General features: G+C 44.8%; 1 protein-coding gene across 5 annotated transcripts in view; it reads right to left on the bottom strand.

Moving 5' to 3' along the window:
* Positions 1–25,380, bottom strand: part of PROS1 (protein S) — a 99,262-nt gene extending 73,882 nt beyond the window's left edge. Inside the window, exons 1-5 of one of the 5 annotated variants that reach the window (XM_033940508.1) lie at positions 25,366–25,380; positions 24,777–24,884; positions 14,977–15,134; positions 9,369–9,393; positions 1,141–1,227 (exon numbers count right to left, since the gene is read on the bottom strand). Coding sequence is in view for 1 of the 5 variants with exons in the window: in XM_033940505.1 (XP_033796396.1) it covers positions 1,141–1,227; positions 9,369–9,393; positions 14,977–15,134; positions 24,390–24,459 (340 nt within the window). In the remaining 4 variants the exon portion in view is untranslated. Of the gene's footprint in view, positions 1–1,140; positions 1,228–9,198; positions 9,342–9,368; positions 9,394–14,976; positions 15,135–24,389; positions 24,723–24,776; positions 24,885–25,164; positions 25,183–25,236; positions 25,345–25,365 lie in introns of those variants that run through there. The other 4 variants (XM_033940506.1, XM_033940507.1, XM_033940505.1 and 1 more) reach the window with 4 other exon arrangements.
* Between the last annotated feature and the right edge of the window lie 1,204 nt (positions 25,381–26,584).

The raw sequence follows: 26,584 nt of genomic DNA, 5'->3' as shown, positions 1-26,584 counted from the left end.
ACTTCATATATTTAGAATACACACACACACAAAAAAAAAATCAACAGCAATTTAATCCACAGGAAATGCAAAGCTAGTGCACAGGCCACAGAATCAAGGTGACTGGGGAAGGGAAATTCTGGAAGAACAGAAAGGATTGGGAAAGGGATGGGCCTGTGTAAGGGTTTACCGTATTAAGCACCCAACCACCACCACTACCCACACACACACAATTAACATTCAAATTCCTAGTGCCCCCCTCCCCCATATTTCAATAATTTACATATTATTAAAATTTATTTACCACTCAAGGACAACAAGAATACTGTACAGTCTTCCCCTGTTCCCATCTGTCTACTCTTTCATGCCACCTGCCTGGCAAATATTTCTGGGGAGAAAAGTGGACACCTACTGAATGATAATGCATATTGTATTAATAACAATGAAGAAAAATGAAAATTTGGATATTTTTCTGTTTCCAATGAATTCACCTCCCTAAAGTACAGCCAGGTAGTCTTCTGACCTTCACATCAAGAAGTTAATTCTTGCTTATAGTCAGGTTTTTTGGAGTGATCTTAACTTCTTTTTTTCACTTGTTACACCCTATTCCAGTTCTTGCCTTCAAGGATCAAGGAGGAGGAGGAGGAATTAGGGAAAAATCAGCTCAGCTGAAAGATTCAATGCTGGTGCCCAGATATGACCCATGCAGTAAGGGGTCCTTTTATCAAGCTTCGGTAGGGGTTTAACACGCGTAATACTGCGCGTTAAATCGCCTGCCGCGCTAGCCACTAACGCCTGCATTGAGCGGGGATTAGTTTTTTAGCCGGCCGCAGGGGTTAGCGCGTGATGAAATATCTGACGCGCTAACCCCGCTAGCGCGGCATGATAAAAGGACCCCTAAGTCTGCCTTGTGTGGCAAATGGAGGGCAGATTCTAGCCATGCTCTTTGAATTTACCACACAAGATTTGCACTTACCACACTTGTATTTAAGGTTCAGTAAGTGCAAAATATTATTGCACTTTAGTTAACAGGCTCCTTAGGGAATATTCCGTCATGCTTAAATTTTCCATCACTCTTAAATTTTAAAAGGATTTTGATTTGCTCAGATTTGGTTTGGTGAAAATCCTACCAAATCTTTCTTATACAGAACAAATATTTACCTGTCACACAGCTTCTTAGGTCCACGGGCCCATCAAAAGTTAAAGAAGCAGGCTTAGAAATTCCAGCGCGATGGGAGCCCAGACAGGCTACAAAAGGAAAACACAGAATAAACTTATATCTCAGCAATCTTCAAAGATTAACACTCATTGGTCCACCACTGTAAACATTAAACCACCTACTTACTCCAACTTATAATTATTTAATGTTCTATGTAAACTTGTATTGTGGTGTTTTAACTTGAACATCTGTCTAGCATTAATTAAGGTTTATTGTACTTAGGCAAAGTTCTTGTTCACAGAATTTAAGGGCTCCTTTTACTAAGCCGCGTTAGGACTTTAACTCGCGGAATAGCGCTCGCTAAATTGCCGTGTGTGCTAGACCTTAATGCCAGCATTGAGCTGGCATTAGTTCTAGCCGTGTAACACGCATTAGTAAAAGGAGCCCTAAGCAACTCATAACAGTTTAAACTATAAAAATATCTCCCAGAACAAACCCCAATTATAAATTACAGATTACTAGTGTGGTTGCCAAGTTAGTCTACTTGGATATATATAAATAAATGTAATAAATAAAAAGAAACACATACAAAATAATACAGAGGGACACCTTTTTATCATACTAACAATTGGGTCAATATTCAAAGAGATTTAGGGGCTCATTTTCATAAGAGAAAAAAAACATCCAAAAAATGGCATAAAGTGGCATTTGCATGATTTATTTGTTAAAACATTCAAACTGCCATTTTTGAAATTTTTTTTAGATGGTTTTCTATGTTGTTTTCTGAAATGGGTCTGAATTTCAAGGGTATGTGTTGGGGGCATATTTTGGGTGAAATTAGGGCAGATATGATTTGAATGTTTTTCTGAAATAATGGAACATTGCAGAAAATATCAAGGGCAAAACTTGGGACGTTTGAGGCTAAACTTGTTTCACCAACAAATAGGTACCAAAAAGGTGGCCAAACTGACCAGAGGACCACTAGAGGCACGGAAACCTGCCCCCCCCCAGTGGTCCCTGACCCCCCTCCCACCCCCTAGAGATATGAATGAAACTGGATTAGAACAGTGGTTGATACACTGGACTATAGAGAAAGGAACTCAGGCCCATATCTCACTCTTAGTACTCTTGTGATAAAAAGTATGAGCCCTCCAAAACCCATCACAAAGACACCTACAGGCCAGGAATAGACTTAGTAGATAAAGACAGGTTGTTCACCCTCTCCAAGATAGAGAGAACGAGAGGGCACTCTCTAAAGTTAAAAGGGAATAGATTCCGTACAAATGTAAAGAAGTTCTTCTTCACCCAGACAGTGGCAGAAAACTAGAATGCAATTCCGGAGGCTGTTACAGGGGAAAACATCCTCCAGGGATTCAAGACAAAGTTAGACAAGTTCCTGCTGAACCAGAACGTACGCAGGTAAGGCTAGACCAGACATGGGCAACTCCGATCCTCGAGGGCTGGAATCCAATCAGGTTTTTAGGATTTCCCCAATGAATATGCACTGAAAGCAGTGCATGCAAATAGATCTCAAGTATATTCATTGGGGAAATCTTGAAAACCGGATTGGATTCCGGCCCTCGAGGACCAGAGTTGCCCATGTCTGGGCTAGACTCAGGGAACTGGTCTTTGACCTAAGGGTCGCTGCGTGAGTGGACTGCTGGGCACGATGGACCACTGGTCTGACCCAGCAGCGGCAATTCTTATGTTCTTATATATAGTTGGGCCCATACAATGTAAGAGGGTTATGGCGAGATGTACTGTATATCTGGGACTTTTTATGTGAAGATCACTGCAATGCCCCCTAGGCTAGGATGTCTGTGTGGCCAGTTTACTAAGAATTCTGGCCCCTCCTATGCCCCAATGGCTGGTTATTCATTTGGATGGGTTTTTTGTTTGTTTTTATGGTTCAAAACAATAGAGGCATTGAGGAAATGACCATTTTCAAAACAAAAAGATAAGACGTTTTCCTGTTTAGAAAATGGTCAAGATCGCTTCTAGATTTTTGGAAGTTTTCTGCAAAATGTCTAAACTTGGATTTAGATATTATTAACCAGTCAAAAATGGGTTCTGGCTGGTTAAATCACCTGTTCAGGGCTAACCACTAATTTTCAGCAACAATCAATTAGCACCACTGAAAATCAGCTATTTTGGGGGTGGAGTTGCATTTAGCGTGCAAAGTGCCAATATTCAGCACTTAAAAAGCCAGGGTAACCACACAATTAGGACTGTATAAATATTGCACTTAACAAGCTATGTGTTAGCTGGCTCCACAAAGCTGGAAATTCAATGCTGGTGTCCAGATATTACCCAGCATTAAGTTTCCAGGTTTAATACTGGTGATGGTCAGCAAAACACTGATTGCCACCAGCTGAATATCAGGCCCAATAGATTTTTGACTAGGTGCTTAAATTGTGTTTTGTTGTGTGTTTGTTTTTATTTATTAACTTTGTGGCCCTTTTACTAAAATATGTTAAGATTTGGAGTTAACGTGGCTCTTCCTCTGTAAACCGTTCTGAGCTGTTTGTGGTATTGAGGTATATAAAAATAAAGTTATTATTTTCCTGTGCATTAACTCTGAATCTAATGTGGCACTTTTTAGTGCATTTTCAATTTTTTAAAATCAGGTGACAGGTGACAGGTGACAGGGAGTGGTGAAAGAGGAGAAAAAAGTGGCAGAAAGACTTAACATGTTCTTTTTGTCTGTATTCACAAACGAAGACACATCCAACATGCCAAAACCGGAGCAATTCTTCAATGGAAATCAAGCAGAAATTTTTAACATCCATGGAAGTGAGCCTTGAAGATGTGCGCAAGCAGATAGAAAAACTAAAAACTGACAAATCTCCAGGTCCGGACTGAATTCATCCAAGGGTTCTGAAGGAATTAAAGGAGGAGATAGCGGAACTACTGCAGCGAATTTGCAACTTATCCTTGAAAACAGGCGTGATTCCGGAGGATTGGAAGATAGCCAACGTTACATCCATCTTTAAAAAGGGATCAAGAGGTGACCCGGGAAACTACAGACCGGTGAGTCTGACCTCGGTTCCGGGGAAAATGGCGGAAGCACTGATAAAAGAAAACATTGATGAACATTTTGAAAGAAACAAACTTCTGATAACCAGCCAACATGGTTTCTGCAAGGGGGATCGTGCCTAACGAACTTATTGCACTTCTTCGAAGGAATTAACAAATGGATGGACAAAGAAGACATCATATATCTAGATTGACAAGGTGCCCCATGAGCGCCTACTCCGGAAACTGAAGAACCATGGGGTGGAAGGAGATGTACATAGATGGATCAGAAACTGGTTGGCGGGTAGGAAACAGAAGGTAGGAGTGAAGGGCCACTACTCGGACTGGAGGAGAGTAACAAGTGGGGTCCCGCAGGGCTTGGTGCTCGGGCCGCTGCTATTTAAAATGCAGTATGCCTGTCAGTGCAAGCTAACTCACAAATAAGCTATTATTTAAAATATCTTTTCCGGTGGAGTATCATGGATATAGAAGCATGTTTGCATTAAGTATGTGATTACAGGCTAACACAAAAGTAACATGGGAGAACTTAGCATCTCTTCAAAGGAGGCAGTAAGGCCCATAGTTAGGTGCCAAAGGTCACAGGTGGCAGAAATGTAGGCTTTGAAAATCCTGGCCTACATTCCGGTGTCTACCTTTGCTGGAGGTGTGATTCTCTAAACGGCTCCATTGCGTGATTGACATGCGATCGACGACTGTTTTTAAGGCAGCCACTGACAACTGTGCCTTTTAGAGCAGTGTTATTCAACAACCGGTCCGTGGACCGGTGCCGGTCTGCAGAAATTTTCTGCCGGTCCACAGGGCCAGCACGTCCATCGTGCCCAAGACAGCGTTCTTCAGCCGCCGGTCCATGGTGCGATCAACGCGGCGTCTTTGGGCCAGCTCCCTGAGTGCTGCAGTGCACAAAGCTGTGGGAAATGGCTCCTAGGCGCGGCCTCGCCTGAACCGGAAGCCTTCTCTCTGATGTCGCAACGTCAGAGGGAAGGCTTCCACATGAGGCGTGGGACACTGCCCACTGCTTTGTGCAATGCAGCACTCAGGTTGCCGGCCCGAAGATGGCGCGTTGATTGCACAGTGGACCGGCCCAAAGATAACACCGGGGGGCAGGCCAGAAGGCAAGGCACATGGAGGGAGAGAGACAAGAACGGTAGAAGAAATGCTTTTATTTTTTTTTATTTAGTGATTGATTTGTCTGTTCAGGAAGAAATGCATTTGTTTCTTTTCCTCTGGGGTTGTACTGCTTGCAGAGTCTTACATCTTAGAGTTTGTTTCTAAATATTAGCACTTTTAGTTTTTGGTCCTGCATTTGCATGGGGTTATCTGTTTTCTGGTAGGAATGAATGTTAAAAAGCATACAGTGTGCTTTGTATATTTTAATTTTGTGGTTGACCATTATGTGTTGTTAATACAATTATATGAATGGAAAAAATGGTGTTACAATTAGTACTATTGTGGGGGCGGGGTCTGGGGCAGAGATTGAGTGGAGATGGGCATGACTTAGACTAGTGTTCTTTAACTGTGGATCGGTGCCGGTCCACAAAATAATTATTTTATTTCCACCAGTCCATAGATGTCAAAAGCTTGAAGATCACTGCTCTAGAGCAGGGGTGCCCACACTTTTTGGGCTTGCGAGCTACTTTTAAAATGACCAAGTCAAAATGATCTACCAACAATAAAATTTTAAAAAAACACAAAGCACACTGTACGCATAGAAAATGTTAATTATCATTCCTATTCCAGGGTTTTTCAAAGAAGTCAAAGCAGATGACTCTATGCACTATCACCTCAGTAAAAACCATACAAAAATAGACAAATATACCCCCTCCCTTTTTACTAAACCACAATAGCAGTTTTTACCGCAGGGAGCTGCGCTGAATGCCCAGCGCTGCTCTCAACGCTCATAGGCTCCCTGTGCTAAAAACCGCTATTGCGGTTTAGTAAAAGGGGACCACAGTGTAAAATATAGACAGCAAATATAAATTCAGACACATTTTGATCACTAAATTTAAAATCAAATCATTTTTCCTACCTTGTTGACTGCTGATTTCATGAGTCTTTGGTTGCACTTTCTCCTTATGACTGTGCATCCAATCTTTCTTCCCTTCTTTCAGCCTGTATGCTTCCTCTCCTCCAGACCTCATTCCCTCCCCCAACTTTTTCTTCCTCTTCCCTGCCCTTTCTTTCTCTCTGCCTCCCTTTCTTTTTTTTCTGTTTCTCTTCTTTCCTTCTGTCTCCCTGCCTGCCCTTTTTCTTTCTTTCTCCCTGCCCTCCCCCAAGCCATTGCCACTGCCACTGCCACTGCCATTGCCATCGGGGATCAGGACCCAAACTGTCATCGGGGACCAGGACCCAAACCGCCACCAATAACAGGCCCGAAAGCCGACGCCGCCCCACCTCTCCCTGCTTCGGCCGACCAGCATCGCGATCGAGCTGTTGGGGGAAATGCTGCCGGGTCCTGCCTTCACGGAAACAGAAAGTAGGCAGGACCCGGAAGCAAGAAGAGGAAATGCTTCACTAACATGTCTCCCGCCTTAGCCCGTAGCGAACGCTTGCTTCAACATGTGCGTGCCGGCTTCCCTTCTCCCCCCCCCGGACATAACTTCCGGTTTCGGAGGGAAAAGAAGAGAAGCCGGCACGCACATGTTAGAGCCCGGAGCATAAGTTCGCTACGGGCTGAAATCTCCAAGCCGGTTTTTTTTTTAATGTTCAGCAGCGGTGGCAGCAGCTAAAAGGCCCTAGGGAGAACACCGAGGAAAGCTGATCGGCCCAGTAGATCAGGACGGCAACACTAGTCTATCACGGAGCCCGGGATGGGCTCTGCGATCGACTCATGTTGCCTTCCTGAGCTACCGGTCGATCGCGATCGACGTATTGGGCACCCCTGCTCTAGAGAATCCAGGCTTAAAAACTCCCACGTTAGTTTGCATTATTTGAAAAAAGTTAATGCAAACATTAACACATAACTTGACAAATAAAAACTGAAACATGCCTACAAAATTGCTGCAATAAAAATGGGATGAGTGCATGTAAAGTCCTGTGTTAAAATGTGCTAAGCGCATTTTCTAACGTGGTGTTGCAAAATAGTCTCTGTTATAATAATTTTTATTCAATTTCAAATTTTACATGAAGTGTACAAAATATTGAATAAAATAGTCTCTTAATTTGTAAACCACCCTGCTATGTTCTCAGGAGGGGTGGAATATTATGTCTAATAAACCATCAATCATAAACTATTTTTTGCACATTTAATTTGGGGCTCAGAAGTGTATAGTAGCAATTCATACACAGAATGTCATAAATGGACATCCATCTCAAATATATTGAGATGGATGTCCATGTGCTGGAAAATATTTGTGGGAAGGGTGGCAAGGGAGGGTATAAATGTATGTTTTTAAGATGATGTTAAAAGAAATACAAGTAATGTTTACAAGGTTTAAATGATGTAATATTGTATTCTTGATGTAAAATGGAAAAATGAATAAAGAATTTGAAAAAAAAAAAAAAAAGTTTACAAACAAATGTCCAATTTCGAATGGGGGCAAATAAGGGACATGGACATCTGTCTGTTAGTATAGGAACATCCATCTTATAAAATGATCACACAGACATCCAAACAGAGAAGAGAGGTAGTATATTGGGTAGAGCAGTGGATTAAGAACCAGGAGACCCAATTCATCTCTTTTTTGTTTATGTATATGTATTTTTTTTTAATTGTGAGCCCTCCAGGGACAAAAATAATTGCTGTACCTGAAAGCTATTGAAGTGGTGTACATTCAAATAGGTATTTTTCTGACCCCAGAGAGCTCACAACTAAAAAACAAATTAAAATAAAAAGTTGAAGTGGGATTTGAACTTGGATCCCTTGGTTCTCAGTCTACTCCACTAGCCATTAGGCTACACCTCAGATCTGCATGCTGCTTTGTTAAGAATGCACAATCCACAATTGCCGCTGAATAGGCACACAGCCAGAGGCAGTGGGCCCCAAGTCAGAGACAAAGGACTGAGGTTCCACAACACAAAAGAAATATCCAAAAAAATGCACAAAGTGGAACCAGAACTTGGAGGCAGGGAATAAAATTGCAATGCATTGTTGAAAATTATAGCAAAACTCACACTTGAACTTTGGCCTAAACCTTGACCCTACAAAGGCTGTGTTTCGGCAGAGATTGCCTTCCCAGGGATCCTGTGTCCATGTTGATGCGGTTGAGGTTCTGTGAGGGTTTTGGATGGAGGTGCAAATAGAAAGCTCAGGCAAATCGTTGTTAAAAAAAACCCGCAAGCAAATGAGAGCCGACATAAGCAAATGTAACTGTTCGGCCTGAAAGTATGGTGCCTGTTGCTTTCTTGCCCTTAGCTGGTGAGATATGTCTTCTTCAGAGACCTGGGAAGCTCTAAAGGTTTGTGGTTGTCTCTCTAGGTTCAGAGACACACCCCTTTTCTTTGGGTACTCTGTTCTGATTAGTCCCAGCTAGCCTACACGGCCCATGTAGGGTCAAGGTTTAGGCCAAGGTTCTAGTGTGCATTTTGTTATAATTTTCAATAAAACATTGCAATTTTATTCCCTGGCTCCAAGTTCTGGTTACACTTTGTGCTTTGTTGAGAATGTCCATAGTACTTGAAGCTGTCATACAGCCTGACTTCCTTTGCTGGTTTCACATTTGGGGAAGAAGAAGGTAAATAACAACTATTGTGGGTTTAAGGAAGTGCTGTGCCTTAATCCCTCCAGTGAACAGTTGCTCAATCAGAGCAGCTTTCTGTAACCTGGAGATGCCACGCACTAGGCCTAAATAGGAACATCTATCTTTTTAGATAAGAACATTTCTTCCCATTCTGTGATCAGAGTTGGATGTCCATATTTTGGCTTTCTAGAACTGGGATTTGGATGGCCATGCAATATGCACCTCTAAATGCCGGTTAACAGACATCAAAACAAGAATAGAGTTTCGAAAAGAGAAATATAAAAATACAAACAATCTATATAGTTATTGACTCCATAGGTAAAGTAGAAAACTTTTTTTGAAACAGACCTGACCATAAGAACTGGGCTGAATTTCTTAGCACTTCAGTTGGCACAGGACAGCAAGTGATATTTTGAGACAGGACTGCCTCACCCAGAAGCACTATGTACTAAGCTCTTTTCCATAGGCACAAATGGAAGAAAAGCTTTAGTTTTTTGGCTCCAATCTTCTAAACTTACCCAGATATTTGGGGTAGAAATATTCCTAGAAAAGGAAAGAGAAAAATCATTTGGCTCATTTTAATAAAAGGATACAAAATATATAGAAAAGAATATGATATAAACAAATGTTATTCTTCTAGACCTATCTGTATTTATAGAAACATAGAAGGCTCCATCACAAGGTGAACTAGACTTCTGCCTAATGAGGCAGAATTGGAAGTGGGGAAGTTTGTTTTGCAGCTCAGGCACTGAAAAGAGCCTACCCCCACCCTATGTCCAGCATCTCCCTTCCACCTCTGACGATTCTGCAGCCACCTTACCTCCTCCCGCAAGAGATCAGAAAGTTCCATAACACCTTTAAGCCCAGGTCCACTCTCAAGTGCTGCTGCATCTTGCTCACCCTCTCTCTGAAGCAACTTCCAGTCAGGTGAAATGTGATAGTTGTGCTTAAAGGCCCCAGGCAGTACTCAGTCTTCTTGAATATTTGACACTGAGAGGAGATAGGGCGCTGGCAGTGACAGGCCCAGCAGGGGCGAAGAGAAGGAATGGGAGATTCCAAATACAGTGGAGGTAGGGAAAGGGAGATGAGAGGCCATCCACCTAAGGAAGAAGAAATTCTGGTCAACTGGAAAACTAAGGAGGGGAAAGGGACAAGTTGACCACCTGAGAGAGTAGGAAAGGGAAGAGATATTGGCCACATGGGATGGGGTTGGAAGGGAAGATGCTAGCCACCTGAGCAGTAGGGAGGAGAAGAAGAGATGCTGGCCACCTAGGGGGTAGGGAGGGAAAGAGAAGAGGAAGATGCCTTCCCTCTCCTACCCTACCCCTGACATGCAGCAGATGCTAGATTATTCTGCAGGTTTGGGGGAAGAGAGAGTAGGGCCTTGAGCTACTCTGGGGGCTGCACAACTGAAGGTTTTATCACTGCTATATGACCAGGATGTATAGGTCCAAAACAGCTGGGCTTACGGTGTTCTATGAAAGGTTTTAAATTATAGGGAGAGTGACGAATTTCAGTAGATTCTATAAAATCTGTGTATTTAATTGGTAGCAGGCATGCTTTATACAAATAACTAATTCATATAAATACATCGGCATATAGATTCTGTAGTAACCATCGTAGGAAGAGTCATCGCTGTGGAGGGACAATTGAGGAACCATAAAATTCTAGCTCATGGCCTTATTTTTGGCTATTTGCTCTCCTGGCCACTGCACCATTAAGAAAAGGGGGAGTGTGTGACTGATTAGCACAGCCACTGTACAAGGGAAGGAAAGTATGAGGAAATAGTAACAGAACATACCAGTTGCTGCACTAATTCCAGGTTGATCTGGAACAGGACCAGATCACCAGCACTGCCTTTACAGGAGAAACAACTAGAGAAGCAGTGGTAACCATCTATCTAGGAGAATCATCAGGACAGAAAACCCCAGTGGTGATTCCCGTTGGAGAAGGAATCAGCCACCAAGACTGTATACTTAAAGCTCAAAGAGCCTGATTCTATAAAGCATGCCTAACTTCTAGGCGCCAATCATCACTGTTGTCAATCAACTGCTAGGCATCCTTTATAGAATCATTCCTAGTGGTGGTTGCCTAGTGGCATCCTTAGGCATCGTAGAGGTAGGTGCTGGTATATTAGGCCAGTTTTTATCTGGCCTAATTTACCGGCGCCTAACTCACATGCCTAGCAATACCTAAATTTACGTTTATTTTCTGCCACTAACCACACCTACTTTTCAGATATGTGTTGCTAGGCATTGGAGGGTGCCTCACTAGGTGCCACACGGATATCCGCACGGTCTTTTAATGGCATGGTCAATTACCACACCGTTTAACCTATTCAAAATCAATTTAGCTGCCTACAAATTTTTGCTGGACGTTGCTAGGCATCCATGATTAGGGCGCCTAACCTAGGCACCATTTATAGAATCAGGTCCAAAGAGCCCAGTTCACTAGGAAACATCAACTTCTTACTAGGCCTCTCTGGAAACAGGGTCCGGATAGAGAACATAGTAACATAGTAAAATAGTAGATGACGGCAGATAAAGACCCGAATGGTCCATCCAGTCTGCCCAACCTGATTCAATTTAAATTTTTTATTTTATTTTATTTTTTTTTTTTTTTTTTATTTTTCTTCTTAGCTATTTCTGGGCAAGAATCCAAAGCTTTACCCAGTACTGTGCTTGGGTTCCAACTGCCAAAATCTCTGTTAAGACTTACTCCAGCCCATCTACAACCTCCCAGCCATTGAAGCCCTCCCTTGCCCATCCTCCACCAAACGGCCATACACAGACACAGACCATGCAAGTCTGCCCAGTACTGGCCTAGTTCAATATTTAATATTATTTTCCGATTCTAGATCCTCTGTGTTCATCCCATGCTTCTTTGAACTCAGGCACAGTTTTACACTCCACCACCTCTCTCGGGAGCGCATTCCAGGCATCCACTACCCTCTCCATAAAGTAGAATTTCCTAACATTGCCCCTGAATCTACCACCCCTCAACCTCAAATTATGTCCTCTGGTTTTACCATTTTCCTTTCTCTGGAAAAGATTTTGTTCTACGTTAATACCCTTCAAGTATTTGAACGTCTGAATCATATCTCCCCTATCTCCTTTCCTCTAGGGTATACATATTCAGGGCTTCCAGTCTCTCCTTATACGTCTTCTGGCGCAAGCCTCCTATCATTTTCGTCGCCCTCCTCTGGACCACCTCAAGTCTTCTTACATCTTTCGCCAGATACGGTCTCCAAAACTGAACACAATACTCCAAGTGGGGCCTCACCAATGACCTGTACAGGGGCATCAAAACCTTCTTCCTTCTACTGACCACGCCTCTCTTTATACAGCCCAGCATCCTTCTGGCAGCAGCCACTGCCTTGTCACACTGTTTTTTCGCCTTTAGATCTTCGGACACTATCACCCCAAGGTCCCTCTCCCCGTCCGTGCATATCAGCTTCTCTCCTCCCAGCATATACGGTTCCTTCCTATTATTAATCCCCAAATGCATTACTCTGCATTTCTTTGCATTGAATTTTAGTTGCCAGGCATTAGACCATTCCTCTAACTTTTGCAGATCCTTTTTCATATTTTCCACTCCCTCTTCGGTGTTTACTCTGTTACAAATCTTGGTATCATCTGCAAAAAGGCACACTTTTCCTTCTAACCCTTCAGCAATGTCACTCACATACATATTGAACAGGATTGGCCCCCAGCACCGAACCCTGAGGGACTCCACTAGTCACCTTTCCTTCCTTCGAGCGACTTCCATTAACCACCACCCTCTGGCGTCTGTCCGACAGCCAGTTTCTGACCCAGTTCACCACTTTGGGTTCTAACTTCAGCCCTTCAAGTTTGTTCAACAGCCTCCTATGAGGAACTGTATCAAAGGCTTTGCTGAAATCCAAGTAAATTACATCTAGCATATGTCCTCGATCCAGCTCTCTGGTCACCCAATCAAAAAATTCAATCAGGTTCGTTTGGCACGATTTACCTTTTGTAAAGCCATGTTGCCTCGGATCCTGTAACCCATTAGATTCAAGGAAGTACACTATCCTTTCTTTCAGCAACACTTCCATTATTTTTCCAATAACTGAAGTGAGGCTCACCGGCCTGTAGTTTCCTGCTTCATTCCTGTGACCACTTTTATGAATAGGGATCACATCCATTCTCCTACAATCCCCAGGAATCACTCCCGTCTCCAGAGATTTGTTGAACAAGTCTTTAATAGGACTCGCCAGAACCTCTCTGAGCTCCCTTAGTATCCTGGGATGGATCCCGTCTGGTCCCATCGCTTTGTCCACCTTCAGTTTTTCAAGTTGCTCATAAACACCCTCCTCCGTGAACGGCGCAGAATCTACTCCATTTTCTCGTGTAACTTTGCCAGACAATTTCGGTCCTTCTCCAGGATTTTCTTCTGTGAACACAGAACAGAAGTATTTGTTTAGCACATTTGCTTTCTCCTCATCACTCTCCACATATTTGTTCCCAGCATCTTTTAGCCTAGCAATTCCATTTTTTATCTTCCTCCTTTCACTAATATATCTGAAAAAATTTTTATCTCCCTTTTTTACATTTTTAGCCATTTGTTCTTCCGCCTGTGCCTTCGCCAAACGTATCTCTCTCTTGGCTTCTTTCAGTTTCACCCTGTAGTCCTTTCTGCTCTCCTCTTCTTGGTTTTTTTTATATTTCATGAACGCCAACTCTTTCGCCTTTGTTTTCTCAGCCACTAGGTTGGAGAACCATATCGGCTTCCTTTTTCTCTTGTTTTTATAGATTTTCTTCACATAAAGGTCCGTAGCCATTTTTATCGCTCCTTTCAGCTTAGACCACTGTCTTTCCACTTCTCTTATGTCCTCCCATCCTAACAGCTCTTTCTTCAGGTACTCTCCCATAGCATTAAAGTCCGTACGTTTGAAATCTAGGACTTTAAGTATCGTGCGGCCGCTCTCCACTTTAGCCGTTATATCAAATCAAACCGTTTGATAATCACTACTACCCAGGTAAGCACCCACTCGAATATTAGAGATACTCTCTCCATTTGTGAGGACCAGATCCAATATCGCTTTTTCCCTTGTGGGTTCCGTCACCATTTGTCTGAGCAGAGCCTCTTGAAAGGCATCCACAATCTCCCTATTTCTTTCCGATTCCGCAGATGGAACATTCTAGTCCGCATCCGGCAGGTTGAAATCTCCCAACAGCAGAACCTCCTCTTTCTTTCCAAACTTTTGGATATCCACAATCAGATCCTTATCAATTTGCTGCGATTGAGTCGGAGGTCTATAGACTGCACCCACGTAGATAGAAGTTCCATCTTCCCTTTTACAGAACAACTGTAAAAGGACCCTCTGCATAAAACATTTTTCCAAGGAATAAAGTTCACCAGAGTTATTATTACTACGACTACCTGTAAAATAAGTGTGGGGAATATTTTTATTCTATTTGTATATGTAAAACAGTTATACTCAGAACTAGTGGATCATTCTATAACTGAGAACCACAATCTAGGCACCTTGATACTACTGCATGTTGAAAGCTATAATGGCATCTAGGTGATACAATTCAATTACAGAATACAAAAGTAAGTTGGCAATGGAATGCCCATTTAAGTCATGTCAATAGCGGGCATAAATGGGCTTGCCTAACTACAGCAACTTTGGTAGATAACATGTTCCCAGTGTCTACTGCTAAAGATATCACTTGCCTTCCTCTTTGAGTTCCCTTTCCCCTTTTTTTTTTTTTTTCTCCCTTTGTAACCTTTCTCTAAATATGACCATCTCTGGGTAAATGTCATTAAAGTCACCAGAACCAAAAAATGAGGTTTCAATTAATTTTGTTAGAGCAAATAATTTATAATAGAATAGTCCATACCCCATCCTTTTATATGAACAAATTAAAAAGTTATAGAAATTCAAACACATACGGTAACTTTTGAAGACTGCTTGTGGACCCATGGCATGAAAAATCTGCCATTCTCAACAGTTTGGAGCCACTATTTTAGACCCCTTAGTCCGCTTGGATTTGTTTACCAAGAAAGACAGTATCATCATATTCACTAGGAAACTAATAAAAGGACTCAAGCACAAGTGTGATTAGGGTCTAGTGCAAAAATGAACTTCCATCTGCTTACCGTTTCAGAATTATTTTCAAAGATTTCCCTGGCCTCTTCTTTGTTACACAGTTCTTCAATACACTCCCTTTCCAGATTTCCTGGTTTGGTTTCTTCAAACAATGTATTTGCACGACGTTTCCTGAGAAGGAACTGGGATGCATACTGCCGAGGCAAAACTTTACAGAGATACAGCATATAAGTTTTCTGCACTGAATTCCTTTCACACAGCATATGCACTTCTAATTCAGATTACTTCCAGGTTCTAACACCCAACCAAGACAGTACAGTATACTCATAATTTTCATATGCACTAAAGAGATGGCTACAGAACTTCTTAACTTATAGCTGAAACATGCTCAGAGATAACCCATGATTCCCAGCAGCCTCAGCAGCTGTATTCAGGTGTCATGCTAATGAAAAGTTATTACATCTGGCCCTATAAGATCAATGTTAGCAACTACAGAGAGGAGCACAAAGTATCAAAACTGTTTCCTCTCTCTAATAATGACAGAATTTGATTACATCTTCCGGTCTCATCTTTGAACAGACTATGGGGCCAAGAAGAGGAAGGAGAAATTCGGTTCTTACCTGCTAATCAACTTTCTTTTAGCTTCTCCAGACCAGTAGAGGTTAATCTTACAAGTGGGTATATATCTCATCATGACCAGCAGGTGGAGACTGAAACAAAACTGTGGAATAATACATAAGAGATACCTTCCCCTATTCCTATCAGTCTGCCGAATAGCCAAGAAGAACTAAGAACTGGAAACAGAAATAAACAATACTCCGAACAGGAGTAATAACTAACATACCTAAATGCTGTTGGAAAATGCAGAGCAGAGATACCAGAAAGAAAATGTCCCCACAGCTCGCCAGCTAAGCCAGCTGAGCCATGGCTGCTGTTCTTCAATTCTCCCCGGTCCTAGAAAAATACTAGAAACTGCAGCAAAAAAAAACCAAAAAAACTGCCCGCACAACAGTCACAACAACACGGCAATAGACAGGGTGGGGACCTCTACCGGTCTGGAGAAGCTAAAAGAAAGTAAATTAGCACATAAGAATCTAATTTCTCCTTCTTTAGCACTCTCCACACTGGTAGAGGTTAATCTTACAAGTGGGACGTACCAAAGCAGTCCCTATCATGGGTAGGACCCCTGATGGGCCAACACCAGAACACGCTTACCAAACACTGCATCCTGTCGCGCCTGCACGTCTACCCGGTAATGTCTGACAAATGAATGCAAGGAAGACCAAACCGCAGCCTTACAAATGCCCACTGGAGATACAAGCGAAGACTCAGCTCAAGAAGCTGCCTGAACCCTAGTGGAATGAGCTTGGAGAAATACTGGAATAGGCTTCTTCCTCAGATGATAAACGGAAGCAACAGTCTCCTTGATCCAGCGCACAATAGTAGCCTTAGAAGCGCCAACCCCCTTACAAGGACCTGTTAGAAGGACAAAGAGTTGATCTGATTTCTGGATCTCCTGGATCCTCTGCACATAAGAGTGAAGAACCCGACCAACATACAACTTGCGCAACTGCTTCTGCTCAGAAGATCCCTCCCGACTACCCAACACCGGGAGGATCTCTGCCTGATTGACATGAAAAGGAGAAAATAACTTTGGCAGAATGGAAGGAACAGGCCTCAAGACAATCCGGTCCCTAGAAAACTCCAAAAAGGGAGCCCTACAAGAGAAAGCCTGTAGCTCAAAAACCCTTCTAGCTGAAGTAATGGCCACCAAGAAGACCGCTTTAAGAGAAAGGTCCTTCAAAGAATAGTCGCCCAACGGTGCAAAAGGAGGGCGCACTAGCACTGACAGAACCAGATTCAGATCCCAAGATGGAACAGAGGGTCGTACAGGAGGCTTGAGTAAATTGGCCGCCCGCAAGAAGCGAATCACATCAGGAATAGCAGTCAAACGCTGATCTTTCAACAACCCACGAAAGAAGACCAAGCCAGTCCCCTATCCAGGCCATGCTGCAAAAACTCTAAGATGTTAGGCAGGAAAGCACGAAAAGAGACCACTCCACGCGCTGCACACCACTCCTCAAAGAGATGCCAAACCCTCACATAAGCCCGAGAGATGGAAAGCCTCCGGGGCCCCAAGAGAGTCGAGATCCCTTTATCCAAATACATCTTCTTACCTAGGCGACCCTTCTCAAGAGCCAAGCTGTAAGACAGAAGGGACCTGGAACAAACATTGGAATGGGACTCCGCGCCAGAAGGTCGTCCAAGAGAAGCAAAGGAAGAGGATCCACCTCCAGAGGCCTCACCAGATCCGCATATCATGGACATCAAGGCCAATCCGAAACCACCAGAACCACGAGACCCGATGGCGAATGATGCGGACTCTGCCTACTAATGGCCACAGAAGGAACACATACAACAGCCCCTCCATTGGCCAAGGTTGAACCACAGCATCCAGGCCCTCGGCCACACAGTCTCTGCGACGACTGAAGAAGTGGGGCATTTTGGCGTAGACAGGTCAATCAAGTCGATCAGGGGCTGACCCCAAGACTGCACTATCAACTGAAAGGCCACAGGGCTGAGACACCACTCTCTAGGATCTAGCACGTGACGACTGAGGAAGTTCGCCTGAACATTCTCCACTCCGGTTATGTGTGAGGCCGAGATGTCCTGAAGGTGGGACTCTGCCCAGACCATGAGCAGAGCCGTCTCCTGCGCTATCTGAGTGCTCTTGGAGCCTCCCTGACGATTGACATAAGTCACTGCCGTGGCATTGTCCGACAGAACTCTGACTGCCTTGCTCGACAAGAAGGAGCGGAAGGCTAACAGCGCCAGATGGACGGCTCTGGTCTCCAACACATTGATCGACCAGGACTCCTCCTCTGTGGACCAGGTGCCGTGAGCTGAGTGACCTATACACTGAGCCTCCCCAACTGAGGAGACTGGCATCCTTGAGAAGCACTGCCCACTGTGGTGATCCAGACTCGTCCCCTGAACAAGATGAGAGGTCTGGAGCCACCAATGAAGACTGCAGCACGCCAAGCCTCGCAGAGGAACAAGGAGATCCAAATTGTGCCTCTGGGGCAACCACCTCCAGAGCAGAGCAAACTGAAGAGGACACATGTGGGTCCGTGCCCCCCTCACTGCATATAGGGAAGCCGCCATCGACCTCAAGACTTGGAGGAAATCCTGCGCCCGAGGACACTGGGATACCATAAGGAGGCAAAATCTGAGATTGCAATTTGCTTACCCGGGCCCCAAGGAGGTGTCGAACAGAACCCCAAGGTACTCCAGACACTGAGATGGGACCAACCAACTCTTGGAAAGGTTGATCACCCAGCCCAGTGACTGGAGAAACTCCACCACCTGAGCCATAACCCGTGTGCTCTCCTGCAACGACTGCACCCAAATCAACCAGTCGTCCAGGTAGGGATGCACCAGAATGCCCTCTGATCGCACAGCTGCCGCGACAACTACCATAACCTTGGTGAACGTCCATGGAGACGTGGCCAAACCAAAGGGAAGCGCACAGAACTGATAGTGCTGACCCAAGATCGCAAAGTGAAAGAAGCGCTGATGGGAGGCCCGAATGGGAACATGCAAGGAGGTCTCTGTCAGATCGAGAAAAGTCAGGAACTCCCCCAGCTGAACCGCCAGAATGACAAATTGCAGTGTTTCAATGCAAAAAGAGGGAATTCTGAGAGCCCTGTTGACCCCTTTTAAAATCTAGGAAGGGCCAAAAGGTCCCCTCCTTCTTGGGCACCACAAAGTAAATGGAGTACCTACCAGTGCCGCACTCCTGAGGGGGCACAGGAACAACTTCTTTGAAATCTAGCAAGCGCTGAAGGGTCTGGAAAAAGGCCTGCGTCTTCCATGCCACCTGACACGGAGAGGCTAAAAAAATGATCTGGCAGAGAGCAGGCAAACTCCAGAGCATAACCGTCCTGCACCACCTCCAGGACCCACTGATCGGACATGATCTCGGCCCGCTTGGGCAAAATGTCACACAGCCGGGCACCCACTGGAACCAAAGGGGGCGCCGGCAATGAGTCATTGTGCATGATGGGCAGCGGGGGAACCAGCGGAGGGATTCCCAGCCCCCTGACAGGCCCCCCCGAAAGGACTGCATGCGCTGATAAAACAGACCCTGGGAAGCCCTTAAGTCTGGAAAGTAGCAGCCCCATGCCCAGGGCAATACTTGCGGAACTCCCGCAGATGCTCGCGGGCAGTGCCACCCCGAGAGGCCAGGCGGGCATGGTCTTCAGGCAGGCAGGGCACCTTAGAGTCCATCAGAGTCTGAACCAACTTATCTAAGTCCTCTCCAAACAAAAAAGACCCCCGAAAGGGAAATTTGGTAAGCTTAGTTATGGATGCGGCATCCACCGACCAAGTGCAAAGCCACAAGGTACGTTGCGAGGCCACTCCGAAAGCCATAGACGTAGCTGACGTCTGCACCAAGTCATAGAGAGCATCCGAGAGGAACCTTGGCAGCCATTTCAATCTTTGCCACCTCCTGATCCACTAAGGACCAGTCATCAGACTCACGAACCAGGACACACTTGGCCCACTGAAACACGGCGCGAGCCACCAACCCTCCACAAATAGCCGCCTGGACCCCCAAGGCAGAGACATCAAAATTCTGCTTAAGAATGGTCTCCAACTTATCCTCCTCAGAGTCCCGTAAGGCAGAACCGCTCTCAACAGGTACGGTATGCCGCTTAGAAATCGCTGAGACCACCGCGTCCACCACTGGTGACTTTAAAGTAGCCCTAGGCCCCTCTGGGATGGAACACAAATGAGTTATGGCGAGCGCTAACCGAAACGGCGCCTCCAGCGTATTCCACTGTGCCAGTACAACATCCCGAATATCCTGATACATAGGAAAAGAACGGGAAACAGTACGGATCCCCCTAAGAGAGGGTCCCCCACATGTGGAGTCTCCAGTGGCGCTCCTGCAAAACGCAGCACCAATGAGACCTGCTGAATCAGGTCTGGTAGCTCTTCCCTCTGAAAAAGGCGCATCACGGACGCCTCGTCACCAGAAGGCAGGAAACCCAACTCCCCGCCGCCAGCGGCCGTCCCCTCGGTAGGATTCTGGAATTCCTAAAAAGGGTCCAGGTCCTCTTCCAGGCCAACATGCTCCTTTGACCACCAATCCGCAACCCAAGGCACCCATGGGCGCTTGGACGAGGGAGGAGGAAGAAGGGATGTCAAAGAAGAAGAGGGAGGCAAAGCCACAGGGGGTGCAGAGAGAACTTCCCCCCCACCGAACCTTCTCTGGGCGCACGTGGGACCCCCAACCATCTGAAAATAGGCTCTGCCCAAAGAAAAAAGTAAATCAGGGGAAAAAACCCCAGGGGTCCCATGGGACTCCCTGCCACAGCAGGGGACCCAGCTGAAACCTGCTCCTGTTTTTCCAATACTGGGGGAAGGTCACCTGAGGTTGCAGACAAAATGGAGGGGCCTGTCTGTGAAAATGGTGAAGTTCCCGCCAAAATAACCCCTCCAGGGCCTATAGCGGCTGGGAAGCCTGAACTAACCCAGCAGCTAAAGCAGGCAAGCCGGCATCAGCTGTTAACAAAAATCAGCTGAGAGGGATCCCTCCGGGGGCAGTGGGGGAAGACCGGACTTCCCCACTGCACCATGCCGACTCGCGAGGCTCTAAGGTTGGGGAGCCATGGACGCCTGCAGCCTTTGCCGATGGAGCTCCAGAACCGCACCGGCCCAAATTGTGCACCTCTCCCCCTGAGAAGTGCTCAATTGCTCCATACGCGACCTAGCTAGAAGAAAAGTGCCGGTTGTTCAAAAAATACAGTAATTTACAGCATAGGGAAAGAGAAAGCAGCCCTTCAAACTGGCACTATCTCAGGATTTTTAAATTTTTTTTTTTTACAGAACAGACTTCACAGGCTCTCAAAGCAATATATCTTGCTTGAATTAGGGGGCAAGGCTTACTGTTGAAGCTCCTCTAAAAAAATGTGGGGAGGTGGAAGAAATGGGGGAGGGACCCAGCACAAGACCTGCCGGGTTTGACACCCCCAAGGTCGGACGGACCCCCCAAACAGGGCCCACCCAAGCTCAATCCAGCCAAAAACGGGGACTAGAAACTCTAAACAAATTCCAACAGTCCTACCGAGGGAGATGGTACAACTCACTCACACCTTCTGGAGACTGAAAGAAGACTGATAGGACTAAGGGAAGATATCTATTCCACAGTCTTGTTTCAGTCTCCACCTGCTGGTCATGATGAGATATATACCCACTTGAATGATTAACCTCTATCTGTCTGGAGAGTGCTAAAGAAAAGGATGCTGTAATATATGTGCTAGAAGGCAGTATGTGCAGAGACTAGGAATGTAGCCATAGAAACATAGAAACATAGAAGATGACGGCAGAAAAGGGCTACAGCCCATCAAGTCTGCCCACTCTGCTTACCCACCCCCTGTCTATGCCCTAATGACCCAATTTCCTTATCTTGACCCTCGTAGGGATCCCACATGGGTATCCCATTTATTCTTAAAGTCTGGCACGCTGACTGCCTCGATCACCTGCACTGGAATCTTGTTCCAATGATCAACCACTCTCTCTATGAAGAAATACTTTCTGGTGTCGCCATGAAATTTTCCGCCCCTGAGTTTGAGTGGGTGCCCTCTTGTGGCCGAGGGTCCCTTGAGAAAGAAAATATCATCTTCCACTTCGACACGTCCCGTGATGTACTTAAATGTTTTGATCATGTCTCCCCTCTCCCTACGTTCCTCAAGAGTGTAGAGCTGCAATTTGTTCAGTCTCTCTTCGTACGAGAGACCCTTGAGCCCCGAGATCATCCTGGTGGCCGTCTGTTGAACCGATTCAATTCTGCGCACATCTTTACTGTAATGTGGCCTCCAGAATTGCACACAGTACTCCAGATGAGGTCTCACCATGGCCCTGTACAATGGCATTATGACTTCAGGCTTTCGGCTGACGAAACTTCTATTGATACAACCCAATATCTGCCTTGCCTTAGATGAAGCCTTCTCCACTTGATTGGCAGTTTTCATGTCTGCACTGATGATTACTCCTAAATCTCGTTCTGCTGAAGTCCTAGTTAAAGTTTCTCCGTTCAAGAAGTACGTCCTGCATGGATTTCCGCTTCCGAGGTGCATGACCTTACATTTCTTAGCATTGAAGCCTAGCTGCCAGGTTGAGGACCAACTTTCCAATGTAAGCAGGTCCTGCGCCTTATAATTCTGTAAACTGCATTCACTTACTATATTACATAGTTTGGCGTCATCGGCGAATAGTGTTATTTTACCTTGAAGCCCTTGAGTCAGATCCCCTATGAATATGTTGAAAAGGAGTGGACCCAGGACCGAGCCCTGCGGCACTCCACTGGTCACCTCCGATGTTTTAGAGAGGGTACCATTAACCACCACCCTCTGACAGAGGGTGGAGTTAGACAAGAAGTAGGTGGGCACTAAGTGTTCCCCCTCCTCTGTCCACCACACCCCTACTCAACTTTAAAAAATTACCTGCGCTATGGGGATCCCAAATCCTTCAGCTGAAGACCTCTTCCCAGTGGCACCAAAAACACTGCTTTTCACCATGGTAGTCTGAGGTAGCTCCCTGGACTGCTGGCATAGGCATGGGGGTGGGGGCAGGAGGGGACGGGGGGGCTGCTGGTAGGAGAGAGTGGGCATCCCTTCTGCCAGGGGACTTCGAAGGGGGTTCAGGGGTGGCGGCGTGAGAGATTGGGCATCCCTCCTGCCGTGGACAGTATCGGGTGGGGGTTTGGGGTTGGCAGGAGGAGGAATTGGGCATCCCTCCTGCAGGATGAGTTCGCAGGGGGGGGGGGGGTCAGGGGCTCCTTGCCACAGCCATTCAGCTGATCATGGCTGCAATCAGCTAATGGGAAGGGATCAGGCACAAATCTCTAACCAGCACTTGTGACATGTTAGAGAACTGGGTGGTTAGGCGGGGTTGGGCATCTGTCCCTTAAGGCAGACATGATTCTGTATAGGATGCCGGTGTGTGATTCTCAGCCACTTCTTAGGCAGCTGCAGAAACAGGCATCCTGTACAGAATTTCCCCCTTTGAGCATTCACAATGACTGCAAAATTCTGACATTGTTCATTGTATTATTTGAATTGTTATTTTATTGTTTTAGCTCAAACATTTTTAACATGCAAAAATCACTAGATAGTAATACTAAAATGCCAGTAACATTCAATCTAGCGTAATTCAATTAACTGTTATTTCATAGCAATACATAAGTATGATGACTAAATAAGTATGTAACAATTCTCATTGAAATTCAAAGTAATTGCTGAGAAAATGACAAAAAAAATTCTAGGGGGTTACTTTTTTTTGCCCCACCCTGTACTTTTATGAAAAACTGTTTATACTTTTCTGCAAATATTTATTGTATATAAGATGCAGGGATGATAAATGAGCCAATTCCAAGAGGAAGACTTCTTGACTGGTCCTGGTTTTGAACTTAATCCCAAAGCAGCATGGGATTTGTAGTCCCTGAGTCTACCCATTGACATCAGCACTGCAGGTCCCAAAATGAGTCTCAATTGGGTTATCAGAAATCCTGGCTTGGTCTAAAATCTCCTTCCTAGAACTGTATAACTTGGCAGCTCTGAAGATGAGAGTTTAATTGAATATGTTATTATAATATCTCCTCGCCAGACTGTTTTTACCAACACTAGATGTAGGTGCCATAATGGAGTATGCTTATTGCCAATTTTATCATGGCTTTAGCACACATCTAAGCCATTATAGAATACTAGAGCAAAGTTGCATTTGCCCGTTTACAAGTCAATTGCTGGCATAAATTGGCTTGCCTTAAGTGTTCCATGCAATGCGCATAACTAACACTATTCCATAGGTTGTGCACATTTATGCTTGACAACATGCCCATGAACTACCCACATGCACACTACCCTTTCAGTTACATTCTAAGCAACTTTGGCATGTTCATTATAGAATAGCACCTAGCACTTGCGAGCATAACTGCCAAATACTGGTGCCTCTGATGTGCATAAGTACAATCATTCTATAACAGGGGTCTCAAAGTCCCTCCTTGAGATCCGCAATCGTCGGGTTTTCAGGATTTCCACAATGAATATGAATGAGATCTATGTACATGCACTGCTTTCAATGCATATTCATTGGGGAAATCCTGAAAACCCGACTGGATTGCGGATCTCAAGGAGGGACTTTGAGATCCCTGTTCTATAACATACGTGTGCACTGATAGATGCCAAGTTATAGACTTGTCTTTCACATGCATCCCCCTATCCTGTAGAGCAATCATATCTACCAGAACCAGCCTAATTAATATGGTGTTTCCATCAACTGCACTTTACATTTTGGATAATGGCAAACAAGCCCTCACCCTGTTCCACTAGCAAGTAACAAATGGGCAAATGGGAAAAGTCAAAATCCTTAGAACTGGTCTCTTATAAAGAATACTTACATTTTTGAGCCTCTGTGATGGTAATCCCTATGAGGAGGCAAGAAAGGCATGCAGCCCAATAAACCTTCATTCTAGCAGCAGAGAGAATGGGGCACGTTGTAGAGACAGCTTTCCCCCAACTGTGCTTAGCTCTCTCTTGATCTCCCTGAGTTTTCTATGGATGTGACTCAGGGTCCCTCTCACTCAGTCCAGTTGAATCAACAGGTCTGTGTTTACTTTGAGCAGTAAGGGAACAGAGAATAAGGCAGTCTGTAAACAGTCAGAGGAACTGTTACAGGGGAAGCTGAATCCAGGCCCCATGATCTTTGGACATTTCCCAGGCAACATTCCCAGAACAATGCAAAACATCAGAGAACTCAGCCAGGCCCCTTAAAGGGGCAGACATACCCTGGACGCTTCAACTTCAGATCCCTGGACATGTTTGTCAGAGCAACATCCACTTCTATTCACGCAGGTTGTGATATTTAAGAATTGCCTTTTGCATTATAGACATCTCTGAAAAAGGAAGAAATAACTAATGTTGCTGGGAATTTGCAAATATATTCCTATTTTTTCATAAATGTTATAGAAAACTTGCAGGCCTTTGTGGAATGTAAATATTGCTAAATAACAACTATTTGTCAGTTTCTCATATAAAGTTCACAATTTTTTTCAATGTCTGAAATAAAAATAGACTGCTTTCAGGGCTGTAGCAAGTCATAACTGTGCCCTGTGCAATTGCACAACATGGCACCCCTCACTCCCCCCTCCCGCACAGAGTGTTTATCTGCCTTACCCAAACACCAATGCAGCATCTTCATTCGTCCTCTACCTACCCCCCAAATCCACCCCTCTCCAAACCCTTCACCTGCAGACAAAAGACTATGCCCAGCAACACTTTGTGGAGCCTCCCACTCAATCACATCCAGATATAACCAGGTCCTGACTATACAACAGGAAGAGAAAGTGCATGACTGGAATGCCTGGAATGCACTACCTAGAGGCTCCATGGAGCATTGCCATGCCCACAGAACATAGTCCCTCCTCCACAAATGGAAGTCTTGAAAAGAGAGAGGTACCTGGGGAGGGAGGGGGCAGGAAAGGGATAGCCTGAGACTCTACACTGTGTGCTAGGGGGGAAAGGACTGAAGGGAGGCAGCGAGGCACTCTGAGCTGAAGCCTATGCCCAGTTTTAACGCCCTCCCACCTCTCTTGCACCCTGGCCTGTGCAATTGCACTGCTGGCACATACCTTGCTGCTTTGAATGATTTTAGTGATCTGTGATTTACATATGTTATGCTTATTACTGAACTGTAATACATGGGATAGAAATATTTTAAATAAATAAACTTATCTTATGAATGTGATTTTATAACAGGGTTCATGAGTAAGAAATCCAAATAAAGGTATCCTATCTTTATAAAATAGGCTCCCAGGAACAGCCCCAATAGTATACAAAAGACAAAACACATGTACTTCTGCTTCATATGAAGTGTAAATGTGTGTGCCCTAAATGACTATTCATATTTTATAAAATACATATATACATTGCAATTTTGTCCTTGCTCCGCCCAAACTGTGCCCCCTGGAATGCTTACATGCAGCATATGTATAAGTAAGTGCAATTTTGCTAATTTATTGCCAACAAAGTTAAGTGTCCACCAGGATTTACAAGAAGCATCAACCATTCTCCTGTCAGTTAACCTGGAGCCCACAATCCTGAGTGGAATACCCTAGTGGTTAGTGCAGTGGCCTGAGGAACTGGGTTCAATTTCCACCACAGCTCCTTGTGATTCTGGGCAAGTCACGTAACCTTCCATTGCCCCAGGTACAACAGAAGTACCTGTTTTTAATTTGTAAACTGTTGTGATTATAACCACAGAAAGGCAGTATATCAAATCCCATTCCCTTTCCCTTTTAACCCAAGAATAGAGAAGATCTTTGACAAAATTCTGACAGGGCTTAGACTAACAATCTGCTCCCTCAAACCCTGCCCATCATAAACATTGCAGCAGGCAATCAGAGTCCTTGTAGAAGGGGCATCATGAACACCTTTCTTTCTACTGGACAACTGCCAACAGCATTCAAAAGGATAGTAGTGTGCCTTTTGCTAAGGAAGAACAATCTTGACCAAGACAAGCTGGAAAGTTACCATTGTATGATGACCTCACCTTGAATATTGCGCTCAGTTCTGGTTGCTGAATCTCAAAAAAGAT

Source organism: Geotrypetes seraphini, chromosome 4 (assembly GCF_902459505.1).
Source record: "Geotrypetes seraphini chromosome 4, aGeoSer1.1, whole genome shotgun sequence".
NCBI lineage: Eukaryota > Metazoa > Chordata > Amphibia > Gymnophiona > Dermophiidae > Geotrypetes > Geotrypetes seraphini.
This window is presented reverse-complemented; position numbering and strand designations above follow the sequence as displayed.